The sequence below is a fragment of the Manacus vitellinus genome, unplaced genomic scaffold (genome assembly GCF_001715985.3).
Source record: "Manacus vitellinus isolate BGI_N305 unplaced genomic scaffold, ASM171598v3 scaffold_6_pilon, whole genome shotgun sequence".
In the NCBI taxonomy this organism is placed as follows: Eukaryota; Metazoa; Chordata; class Aves; order Passeriformes; family Pipridae; genus Manacus; species Manacus vitellinus.
The window spans coordinates 5988510-6001039 of NW_021940750.1; the positions used below are offsets into that span (position 1 = coordinate 5988510).

General features: G+C 38.4%; 1 protein-coding gene across 3 annotated transcripts in view; it reads right to left on the reverse strand.

The window, feature by feature from the left end:
• Window positions 1-12530, reverse strand: part of ZNF106 (zinc finger protein 106) — a 40952-nt gene that overhangs the window by 13814 nt on the left and 14608 nt on the right. For 2 of the 3 annotated variants that reach the window (XM_018082288.1, XM_018082287.1), the window contains exons 5-12: window positions 9627-11717; window positions 8209-8839; window positions 7253-7322; window positions 5518-5672; window positions 5364-5424; window positions 4736-5077; window positions 540-1320; window positions 109-164 (exon numbers count right to left, since the gene is read on the reverse strand). In XM_018082288.1, the coding sequence (XP_017937777.1) occupies window positions 109-164; window positions 540-1320; window positions 4736-5077; window positions 5364-5424; window positions 5518-5672; window positions 7253-7322; window positions 8209-8839; window positions 9627-11717 (4187 nt within the window). The remainder of the gene's footprint in view (window positions 1-108; window positions 165-539; window positions 1321-4735; window positions 5078-5363; window positions 5425-5517; window positions 5673-7252; window positions 7323-8208; window positions 8840-9626; window positions 11718-12530) is intronic. The other variant, XM_008926657.2, reaches the window with a different exon arrangement.

The window sequence follows — 12530 nt, forward strand, 5'->3', positions numbered from 1 at the left end:
TATCTTCAAGGCAAAATTCCCCTCTGGAAGCAGTTTGATTAAGACTTAACTCGAAGTCCTGCAAGATACCACATACTAAGTATCAGCAGGAAAGCATAAAAGACATACCTGAGGAATTCTTTGATCCTCTCAGTGATGATATGGAAGCCTGCGTCTCAGCCACACTGCAACAAAAATAAAAATTAGCAAGATCGGACTTTGCGTGTTCATTTTGAGACAAAATACTGGTGTAAGTAATATTCCAAAACACAAGACTCTGCACTTAGTACAAAATATGCTGTGACAGATAAGCTCAAACACAAACTTTCCATGAAGGGCAGCCCTGTTCTCATATTAAGAGAAATTAATAGGTAACAAAACACATTCATTTGCTGACCAAAACAGCCAAGTCAGTTTTTATTTTCCCTCTTATGTCACTCCTAAATGAAATAAAAAGTCACTGATTTTGTAAGACTTTCTAAGTAAAAACAAAAAAGAAAAAAGAGAAACCTCATCAATATCGTATAAAAATACTTTTGAGAGGTCTACAATAACCTCACCTTCTTTCCCCATCATTCCTATAATTTGTGCCAATTTCACTGGTGGAGCTCACTTCATCATAACCAGAGCAAGATGCCTCTAGGACTGCTTGATCCACAGAGCTGCGTGAATCCCTCTTTGATGGACTGTCTGGTTTCTCATCTCCTGACTCTGATGAACCAACATCAACCACCTCACACTGAGGTGCTGAAACTTCCACTAGTTCCAGAGAAGCATCACTGTCATTCTTATCTTTGTTTCTTGCTCTTTGAGCAGTAGCTCCATCCTCCTCTCTTGGAGAAGTAGATGTAGTAACTTTTTCTCCTTTAGGAACCTTTCCACCCTTGACTTTCCGGACAGGCTTGGAGTCAATCATATCCTGCTCTGTATCGCTGTTCTCTGGCACATGGGCTGCCCTCAGAGTTTTCTTCTTCCTTAACCTTCTCCTCCTCCTGTTCCCTTTTTCTGCTGGGACTACAGTGGCTGCCAAGTGTTGCTCAGATGGTTCTGCTGACAATTTGGGGGTTTTATCCGTTGGCATTCCTAGGAGGACCGAATGCTTTGAAAGAGAAGTGCTACACTGATGCAATAAAAATTCTTCAGCTACTGTATCATTTGCCTCGCTCTTGCTGAAAACAGACAGTGATTGAGGAGAAGGGTTCTCAGGGAGTCCAGACTTTACTCTGTCTGCAGCAGGCTTGTGGACATCTTGATTAGTGTGTTGGAAACAAGATATCAGCTCTGATAGCGACATGGTTGCAGAGATAACTGGATACACTGAAGTTTTCGGGTTGGTCTCTTCTGAAGAAAACAGATGAGTGTTACATTCAATCTGTACAGCAATAAATATTTATGCAAAATGGCTCTCCCTGCATTTTTCCATTTACACTTAATTGTGCATGTAAAGTACATATTCCTACATGTTGAAAAATATGTGCACATGCAGATCTGCTATTTCAGTCAGCTATCCAGCCTTTAAAAAACATAGCTGGGGAAAAAAATCTGTGTAGCCAGAAGCAAAGGAATGGTGCACATCATTCAAGCTGCTGGCTGACTATATGCTTTTAAAGTTCTGACAATCTTTGGTGAATCCTACATTGTTGGCTTAAAATGCTACCACTCCTCTCTGTATATGCTCCCTTACCAGCTGTCACAACTGCTGTAGTAATGATGCATGCCAAGCACGACTCAGCTGTTCAGTGACACAGTATGAAGACCTTGTGCCGAACCCATCTGAATTAGTTATTTCTACCAAGTTACTTGGACCTAATTCCAGGTTGATGAGTCGTGCACGACCCACTCTGCAGCACTGTACCATATCCAGGGAATGGCAGCACTGTAAGCCATGAGGGTAGGCTTTAGTTAGTTGGTTTACTTAACTTAGTTAGTTCATCTGTGGTGGACTATGCAATGGGGCAAACATACTCTCCCTGTCATTTATTTTAATTAATATGAACCAAAGAATGCAATCCCTCAACTGCCCTTAGTAAGGGCAGCATCTAACAGCTGTTTCCTGCACCCTAAAATTCCCTGGTTGCATTTGCAATAACTACAATCCAGAACAGGATGTTTCAAGTTGACTGCATTTATTGAGTGGGATCACACAATGCAAATGGAAGCTGGGAGTATTTGAAACATTCCCCTGTTTCACTCTCTCAGAAACCACCGAACTAATCCTATAGTAATGCTTAGCCAAAAGCACATTACACATCACAGTATAAATGGGACACTTTGGAATTACACATCCAACTAGAAACAGCCAAAATGAGAATATCTCACCCACATCTTCCTCAGATGGGAAACTCCAAGATAAAACTAGAACTTGCTGACAGCCCATAGGGTATGTTGCATTTAAAATAAATCAATGGAAAGATGTTTTCCTCTGGACACATAACTGTTATACACAGCTGTAAAATCTGATATTCTCTATATGGAAGAAATGAACGCTTAGATGAAGTCTGAACAGTTACTGTGTTGAATTATACTTGTAAGAAGGCACACAAAACCTTAAATTGTGAATATGACTCTAATATCATGTGTCACTCATTTCCCATTGGAAGGGGCAAGGAAGGAACCTGGCTGCTTTAGAACAGGAAAATAATAGTAACCAGCAACTTAAACTGAAATTTCTAAACCCAAAAGTTATTCTCAGTGCTTGGAGTACCACAAGTGTTAAGAAAAAAAGTAGAAAATCACCATGATAGTGTAAGAAAACAGAATCACTCGATTTTGCAGGTGGGAGAGATTCCTGACAATTAGGGGAAACCAAATGCAATCAGCTTCCTCAAAGCAAGGCTGAGCTAACCTCCTAGGGAAGCTAACAAGCTAAATGTTAAACCCCAAAGAAGTAAACAGACTGCCCCAGAGAGAACTCCACTTCCCCAGATTACAGATTTTACCTGATGGTAAATGCTTATTTCCCCTCCAAATTACTAAATTCATCTGATGGCAGACCCATTTTAAATGTAGCACATACAGAAGTTCATCAATACCAAAACTAGGTTTGCTTGACAAACAAACACCAAAGAGTATTCTTGCTTTTAACATGTCGAAAATAAGTTTGTAGGAAACTGAAAAATACACTAATGTGATTAAGAGATTTCTAGTAATTATTGAAGTAATAAATATAGCTATACAGTGAAGATTCATCTTCATAAGAAAAAAAAACAAAACCTTTTCAGCTTCTCTGTTGTGAAGTCTGAAGATTCTGCAAGACACTGCGTGCCACTGCAGAGAGTGATCAGTAAATCTTTATTCTCAGTTTTCCAACTCTAACATGAAAGAAAAACGACACTTCACTGATGTTTACACATAACAGTATGGCATATACCAATAAAAACAGGGAAGTGAAGAAAAGGTAGTGGCTTCCCAAAAGCTGAGCTTTACCAGTGGAAACAAAACACAAAAGCTGATTCTCCCCCTGTCCCAAGTTTACTTAAGTGTACACCCCTAAACCTTCACAGTCCCTGTCAAATCCTCCAAAAAGAGATGAAGCAAAATTCACAATACTACATTAATATAATGTAATGGAGTGGAAGACAGGAAATGCAATGGGGACTAAAAAAGCATGAAGAACACTATTTATAAAAAATTCCACATCCAAAGCAAACTGAAATAAGCTAAAAAAAAAAATAAAATTCTTGTATTTAAAGAAGTCTAAGCTTCAATTCAGTCAACATTTATCTTGTGCTGGAGAAAAAAATGTGCTTATAAAAGTAGAATGTGTTTTCTTCCAACAATATTTTCCACTTTAGTTGAAGGGGAAAAAAATTGTGTTGGCTATCTTCAAAAATGATTGATCTTATGAATGTTTATCTCAAATTGTCTAAGTTAAGGGTTTGGGCAAGTGACATTGTTATGGCAGACAAACAACTATCATTAGAGTCACCTTGCTTGACTTCACAGGCTTTTAGGAAAGTAAGGGATAATTAAGCTTTTAATCTCTTTCTACCTTCAGTCACAGTAGCAAGTTGCAGTGGAAACTACCAATAACATTTAAGCCTTTGACCACAGACTACAGCACACAGGTTTTATGGGTTTTAAACTGTCTAAATATAAAGAATTAGCTATTTCATCTATAGCCATTAAGATATCATTTTCCTGAGGCAGTAGCTCTCCCATTAGTGGTTAATTCACCTGTTTCTCCTCCAGACAAAAGTAAACCCCTATCTTCATTGTTAGCCCTCCCCTACTCACTCCCACTCCCCTCACGTGAGTGAACAGTGCCTAACATTCAGTTAGGAGAAGATGGAGTGTTATTTTCTTAATACTACAAATGATAGTCTTTGTGCTTATTCAGCAGAGCCCAATTAAAACACAGAATACTCTCAATGTAGTAGGTCATAATTTTTTTTTTTAATTTTTTTTTATATTTTCAGGCACACGTTTTTCCTTTGTAAGCAGACTTTTTAGCTACCAACACTCATTAAACAATGTAGAGTAGAAGACAAAAATTATAGAGGAGATGTTAAGGTTTGTTGGGGGTTTTTTCTCGTTTTGGTGGGTTTTTTTAATTTTAGTTAACTAAATTATTCAAGAGGATATAATCTTCAAATTCATGTTTGTTTTATTTTTAAAGAAAAACTAGTTAATCCTACGCAAGTTAATGGGAGTTTACCCCTGCATGACAGACACAATTTATATTCTTTTGGAGAAAAATTAATTTCCTTATTTTCTTAAAGCTAATTTTCTTATAACACAGCAAAGCTACACATACCATCCTTCTGCTCGACTTCTTCTGCTCGTGAAGCACATGGAGAACTCTGGAGTACAGAATTCACATTTTCCTTTGTGCCTTTTGGAGACACAGGTTCTCGTTTAACTTGTACTGAGGAGTCAGGAGCATCGGCAGGTGTGCTGCCAGAAGACTGGAATGGTGATGGCGTGTTTACATGAACAGAAGATCCTAGTGGAGGTACAGAAGAATACAAAGGGTCCAAAAGGGGCTGGAGAGGGCCTGCAGGAATTAAGTCAGCTGCCATCTGAGATTTGCTGTTTCTTCTCTCACTTAAGACACTGCAGGGAAGTTGCTCTGAGAGTTCAGAAGGTTCATAGGTTTCTAATGTCAAGAGACAAAATAAATAAATAAAAAACCCAAACAGAACAAAAATGTTCATATTTTACAATAAAATTTACTTGTGCCAAGAGCTCATTTCTTGCAGACACACAGTCAAGGAAGAGAAAAATTTGACAAAAAGCCACTAGATGGCACTACCAAAATTGACAGATCGCACTTGAAATGAAGACCTCATTTTGAAAGTCTACAATTTTACTGCACAGTTAAAAGGAGAAGATTCAAGAATATGAGAGTCAGCATTCTGTTGTAGTTTTATGGTATCTTGTACCTTGTAGCCCCTGTAAGATCTCGATTCTCTGACTTCTCAGAGTGCTCATTTCCATTGTTATCTGCAAAACAGTTGTGGTTTGTATCAGTTCTACTGATTTAACATTTCAGGCTGCTAACTTGTAGTTCAGACAGTTTCAAAAACCCACTGTTACCTGTTGCTTTAATACAAGGAACCGTTGAACCTCGACATACGCAGCCTGCAGGGCAGCCCTAGCCTGCAAGAGACTGGTGTCCACACTCTGCAGGGACTTGCTTAATTCTTCTTCTCTCAGCGAAACAGCCAACAACTGGTCTACCTGAGAACGTTCTGAGAAAGAAACACAATGTAGAGTGATTGTACTGAACAGTACATTAAGATACATTACACATGATACCACAATAAATACTAACGCCTCAGAATGTAAAAATCACATAAATTAGGTCAAGCATTAATAATCACACAAGAAGCTGAAACAGAGTATTTATGCACAGGAATAGCCATGTCTACATGGACGAAGAGCACAGTCGAGTATTCCCCTTTACAGGATCTCCACTTTGATTCTAGTAACTATTTCCATCAAAGTTTTGCCAGCAATGATTTAGTTTAGCTAAACAAAGTAAATCTCTTCCACAAAGATCTTTTCTTGAAGTACATGTGTACATGAAATACAAATATACACTTGCCATTAACATAATCAAAAGGCAAAGGCAAATTTAAGCTAAACAAGATAAATTACTCAGCTGATTCAGAAGTCAAGGAAAGGTTGCTTAAGAGAAAAAGAGCCCAACAATAAAAAAATAGCTTACTATTCAGGATCATTTTGGGCCATAAGACTCATGTTTGCAATCTCTTCAGAAAGAGTCTCTGAGCACTGTACTCAGTAAAAGCTCCTAATGACCTCAGGCATTACAGATATTCTCTAAACAAATTGAATTTCAGTTTGGTCACTGTCTAGTTGCAGACTTAAAGCCAACTACACATGATGTTAAAGCAAACTAATGGGAAATAGAGATTTTACTAAGTACAATGTGTTATTAGTCTCTATAATAGATGCTAGTCATTGAAGACAGAGGCTTATAAACAACTCCACCTTTTCAAGTAGTGAAATATTAGTTCCCACAAGAAATTTCACATTAATTGCTCTGCATTCCAAACAACTGTTAATATCAATAAATAAATAACAAAAGGAAGAAAAATGGAACATTTGAAAGCCATCTTCTGGACCCCAAAGCTCCCAGATGGTGTTGCAATGATTTAGTTCCCAAAGAAATATTCGGTCTAAAACACAGATGGTTCATTTTGATATATGGTGATGCAGATGTGTTAGGCATGATTGAGAAAGATCTGTCTAATGCCAGAATAAGAGCTTTCTTCGGTCAGGAGCAGGAAGGACCTAGGCATTCTACATTCATTTCCATTAAGAACAGGGAAGGAGGAGTAAAATTAGAAACTGTTGCCAGAAACGTCAAAAACAGAACACAGAGAAAATTATACAGAGTACAAATTTTCTGGTATTACCACCCAGAATTGGAAAGGGAAACGTGCATGGCAAATTAGAAAGGAGCAATGGGTGCTTCTCCCTTCAGAACTTCCATCTAAAGAGGCAACAAACCTCACTTCTCTGAGCAGGGTAAAGCAAAAGTCCCATCTGCACAACCAGGAACATGAACTGCAGGCAGAAACGATGCACATAGCCTTTTCTTAGAAACAACTTCTGACAAATAAAGATACAAGTCCACAAAGAAGAACGTGTTGCAGACTTGTGAGCAGTTTACCCTACGACCTTCATTAAGTGCCCAAGAAGCACCAAAGTAACATTAAGGAACTAGTACTTTAGCCAAGCCAAAATACTGCTGGATGTTTTAACCTCTACACCAGATGCATACATATATGAGATATTCACTCACCTTTTTTACCTTTGATTTTTCTTCTCTTATTCTTTCTTTCTAGACTAGGGATTTCAGGAGATGATCCCTCCTGCAAGTAAAATCATATATTAACAAGTTACAAGAACAATTTTGTCTAAATCAAAAAGTCAAATATCCATTGTCTTTTCAACCATTACTTGTACCCATGGAGAAGAACACACAATTTATTTTGCACATTCTTGTATAACTCATCCTTTGCTCTGCTTGTAAAAGAGGGAGGACAACAAAATGAGTGCCACATTTTCATCTCAAGTAGGAAGAAATATTAAATAAGACGATAGCCTTCTCACTCAAATGTTTAAGACCACACCCGAGTCAGATTTTTTGCTCTACAGTTTTAGTTGAGGATTAACCAGTGAGGAATTACAATTATTGTTTTCTGCATATAGCAAAGCCATTTTGAGAATTTGATCAGAAACATTTTTTTTTACCCTTGGATAAGTCCAAGACAGGACTGTGAAATAAATTTAGATTTAAGAATATTATTTTAAGTATATAATTTCATAAAAAGGTTTGTCTTTCCTTGCTTAACCACAAAATCAGGAACACCTAAGGAAAGCAAATTTCTACTGCAACCTAGCTTCCATTTAAATTGGGAAACATGGAGATTATTGCTACAAAACCAAGTAGTTCCACAGAAATATTTTAACAGCTCTTGTTTACCAACATAGAGTGCCAGGTACCAAATCAAATAAAGAGCATTTGTCATTCCTACTAATTAAAAAATATTATCAGAAGTCCTGCACTAGGAAGCAGAATGGAACAAATTCTTAAAGAAAATTAAGTCAAACAAGCAAATTAGCTTGTTGTTATCAATGTACAAGGCAATGAAATGGAGAAAGTCCTCTTTGCAAAGACCATTCCAAGGCTGAATGACCATTAAAAAGGAAAATAAATCTTTAGGGCACCAAAGCTGGACAGAATTGCACACTTACCCCAGTTGCTCTCCGCTTCTTTCCAAGTCCTTGGCTGTCATTCTGTTCAGTTCCAGATGTGCAGCTACTATCTGTAGCTGCATCTATGTTATTAGACACTGCAAGAAGTGAAGTACTATTTGAAGCTGGACGATTCTCTTCTGAGATCTCTAGTACATTTTGTTTTTCAAGAAGAGTTGTTCTCTTCTCTGGGCTCTTCTGGTTTTGTTTTGTGAGGCCTGTGATCTCAGAGGCAGCCTCTAGGCTGTGACTTCTTCCAGTAGTCTCAGTTCTTTCAGACATAAAAGGTGACAAAGTAAGAGATGATGCCTCTGTCTCCTGTTTCTGGTCAGCCTCAATGTCAGTGCTTGCCTCATATCCAGATGTTATGTGATGTGAGTGGCTGGTTGCAATTATTTGCCTTTGCCCACTTTCTTTTATTTTGGCTTGTTCACTGAAAAAGCTATAAGCAGAAGGATTTCTGTCTGCTATGACACTGCTTTCAGAAAAGCTACGTTTTCTGGCTGAGCCAGACACTGCTAAGGAAATCCCTTCCCACTGGAATCCTTCCAGAGTAGACAGATCAGAATCTTCACTGAGTTCTAGACCCTCTTGCTCATTTTGAACAAGAGGCACCATTTCTATGCCAAACCTTTAATAAGATAAAAAGAAAAATAAATACACACGTTACAAGCCAGTTAAATATAGAGAGAAGCCTTTCCCTCCCCCAAATGCACAGTAGTGCATTAAGAGATCTGGCAAGTCATTACACTGGTATTCTGTGCTTTCTACCTCATCTGGCAATGGAATAGCTTTTGCATATCACATAACCAGATTTAGTGGCTAAGAACTGACACCATGATTTTCAAGTCAGAAATCATATTGTTACAATTATTCCAAACCAGTTTTGTGCCTGTTCAAGGTGCTTCAAAAAACTTCAGGTTTAAAGAAACTTTCAAAAATGCAGTATTATGTAAATGCTTCCTCTAAATACAAAAGCAAACTGTGTATCAAAATAAAAGATTAACAAATGAAAAGGGAGCATTTATACTGCCTGCAGCAATGCAAGCATTTCTTGTAGTCCTGAATAAAAAAGGAAATAAGCAGCATTGTTCTCATCCTGATGGCAATTTACATTCTTCCAATTACCAGAACTGGAAAAACAGACATATTGTTACCATCCATATTCAGATGTTAAAGTAACCATTATGAACTGATCAGAATGTATTAATCAGATTACTATTACTTACCTATGGATAGACGTTCACAGCAGCAACGACGAAAACACTATATTATTCATATATGCAAAAGATCATGGCATAGCAAGCTTCATTATGAAGTCTTAGTTTTAAGATTTTGGAGTTCATTTCAGATATGGAGAAAAATAACCCTCCCCCCTCAACATGGCCAGAGAGGAATGGTAGAGGAAAGCTACCAACCTTGGTAAACCTTTGCCAAGTTCCTGTTTCTTCTTGGTTACCTGCTGGATGACCTGATCCCAGTTTACATTTCGCCGGGAAGCACTAAGAATCTGCCTGAGGGTGGGTTTAAGCCCCGACTCCTTCTCTGCCTCACTTCTCCGATGGCCACTCACATTCCGAATGCGCCGTGCGTTATTGAGATTGGGCTCTGGGAGATGTGTCCCAACTTTGCTCTTCAGACTAATATGCCGCGTCAGATCTCTTTGCAGAGAAGCAGGGAGGCCAAATTTGCTTAAATCAGGAAGAAGGCCTCCTGACTGGCTTCCTCCTTTTTGAAGCTCATTATCTGAAGGATTTTCAAAACCTTCCATTTCAAATTGATCATGTGACTTGACACACTCTTCATTCCCTTCTCCATCCTGCGAGGTTTTCAAATCCACATGCAAACCATCCTGACTGCTTAATGGAGAAACCGTGGATTCTATCCGAAATGTAAAATTTTTTAGTTCAGCAGAAGTAATACTTGAAGCAGCTAGCTTTTCATCATCTTTCTTTTCAGAGGTGGCAAGTCTACCTTCAGGAGTGTCACAGGGTAAACAAGACCTAACAGAAGAACCCAACTTGTCAACACTTGCTTCTGACTTCTCACTTCCCATTAAATCATCACCGCTCACATCTTCTAATGAATCTAGTCTGAACTCCTTCTTTGGCAATGCTTTCCCAGTTTCTTCCCTATTCTGGTCACTTGTATCCTTGCCAGAGCTTAAGGGAGCATTGTGCAAGGAATGGTTGGACTGAACATCTTCAGATTTTTGTTCTGCTTCACTTAAGTTATTAACAGGTTCTCCAAGATTGCTACCAAGCACATCTTTGTTGTCATGTAAGTTACCAGCACAAGCACCATGCAGCTTTGATGAATAAGAGGAGAAACCATTTGTTTCCAAGTTCACTGCATTCAAATGATTCTGCTCTTCACTACCAGTTGAGGATAAAAGAAGCTTGACATTTTTTAAGAGACTGTTTGTGTCTTGCTTTGTCAAGGATAACTTCATATCTGTGATATTCAGAAGAGGGGATTTCAGTGATGGCATCTTATTACTTCCGCTATCATCTTTGTTAGGCTTTTCACCACTGGAACAGTCTTTCATTACCTGGCAAGAATCAAGGTGATCTGAGGTTACATTAGAAGAGGAAGATGCTTCCTGGTTTTTAAGTTTTGAAAGGCTAACACTGACTTCACAAGTTTTTCCTTTCATTGATGAATCAGTAGAAGCCATAAGTACAGAATCCATTTTATCTGGAGTTTTAGAAACATTATCTTCAGACCATGGTTGCTGCTCTGCAGCTTTCTGTGACGGGTAGGGAGTCCAGCGATATGTTTTATCTCTGGAAGGACTGACGCTTTTTCCACTGGCTCTTGAAGTTTTGCTTTCTGGTTGCTTTGACGTACTAAAATCCAACGCCCCCTCAGAAGGAAGCTTATCGCTAGTAAAATCGTGCAAGTCACTCCTATTTCTTCGATTCCTGTACGGCGGAACATCCTCTTTCTCTGGCCGCTGCCATGTATACCTTTCCTTATTGTATTTAATTGGCTCTGATGAATACGACTCTCCTGAGCTTCCAAAATTCCAGCCATTTGCACCATGAGGACTCGGTTTCCAGTTTCCTCCATAACTCTTGGAATTCCAGCTAGAAAAATGACCTGTTTCCTCTGAGTGCCAAGTAGAACTTCTTTCTCTGGCACCGTGATGCCAATTTGATGTTCCTCCTCCTCGCCCACCTGCATGCCGAACACTTCCAGAATTCCCATAGTTATGCCAATTTGAAGAGCTTCCTGAAACATTCTGGTGCCACCCAGAGCGCCCCCTTGGGCCACCTGAATGTCTGTTTATATTGAGGTTCCTCTGAGAGTGTGAAAATTTGCCTTGTCTAGGACTAATATAATCATCCTTTTCCCACTTCCAGTCCCTTTGCGATGCATTATGATGATGCCACGACGACTGATCATAAGCTTCTCTTTCTTTGTAAGTAGCTCTTTCTTCTCTCCTTCTCTGTGATCTCCTGTCATCACATTCTAATTCTTGGTTTGCACAGCTTGGTTCAGCTTGCCTGCAAAACAATTGAGAAAAACCTAAACTCTGATGCTATTCTACTGAAATCCAACAACCCACAAGCTTTATGCATTTTATTTGCACTGGGAAGAAAATATTTTTTTATTATTAATTATAAAAAGAGAGATGACATATTGAGCTGCTTTGCTGTTCAGGCCTCTGTGGTGTTTGACTTTCCAAACTAATGTTGTACCTTTACTTAAATACGGTAATTTCAAAATTGCTCTTACAAGACCAACTGATTTAGCACAGGGACAGTTCAATAGACTAATTCTTAAATACTTCTCTTTACCTTGAAAGATAATAGTCCTTTCTATTTACTAGTTATCGGACTAATAAGAAAATAATAAAAAAAAAGCTTCTTCATGTTGCATAATCTTTGTAAGTTGAACAATCCTGATAGATGAAAAATTCATTAGCAGTGAGATAATTATTTTTTCTGAAGACTATTATGCTTGTGTTAGATAGTGTAACTAGAGTGAACTGAACAGAAAAAAAGCTAGGCTGGAAAATCAGTTATTCTACCCACTGGAGAGAACAACTGAGATGATGGCTCAGTTTATAAAGTTTAAGTTAAAACACAAATATAAAACATCCACAAAAGTTGCTCCTGAGATATAAAAATATTTTGTCCTGTTTTAACCAACAGTCTGTATGAGCAATGAGTCTGTATGAGCCTTGTAGCAGCACTATCTCCTGCCACTTGGATAGTACTTGTGCTTGGCAACTTACCATGAACACATGGCAAACTATCACATGTGCATTTAAAGACAAATGCTATCTTCATAGCGACAGTTATTCTCAGGGTCAG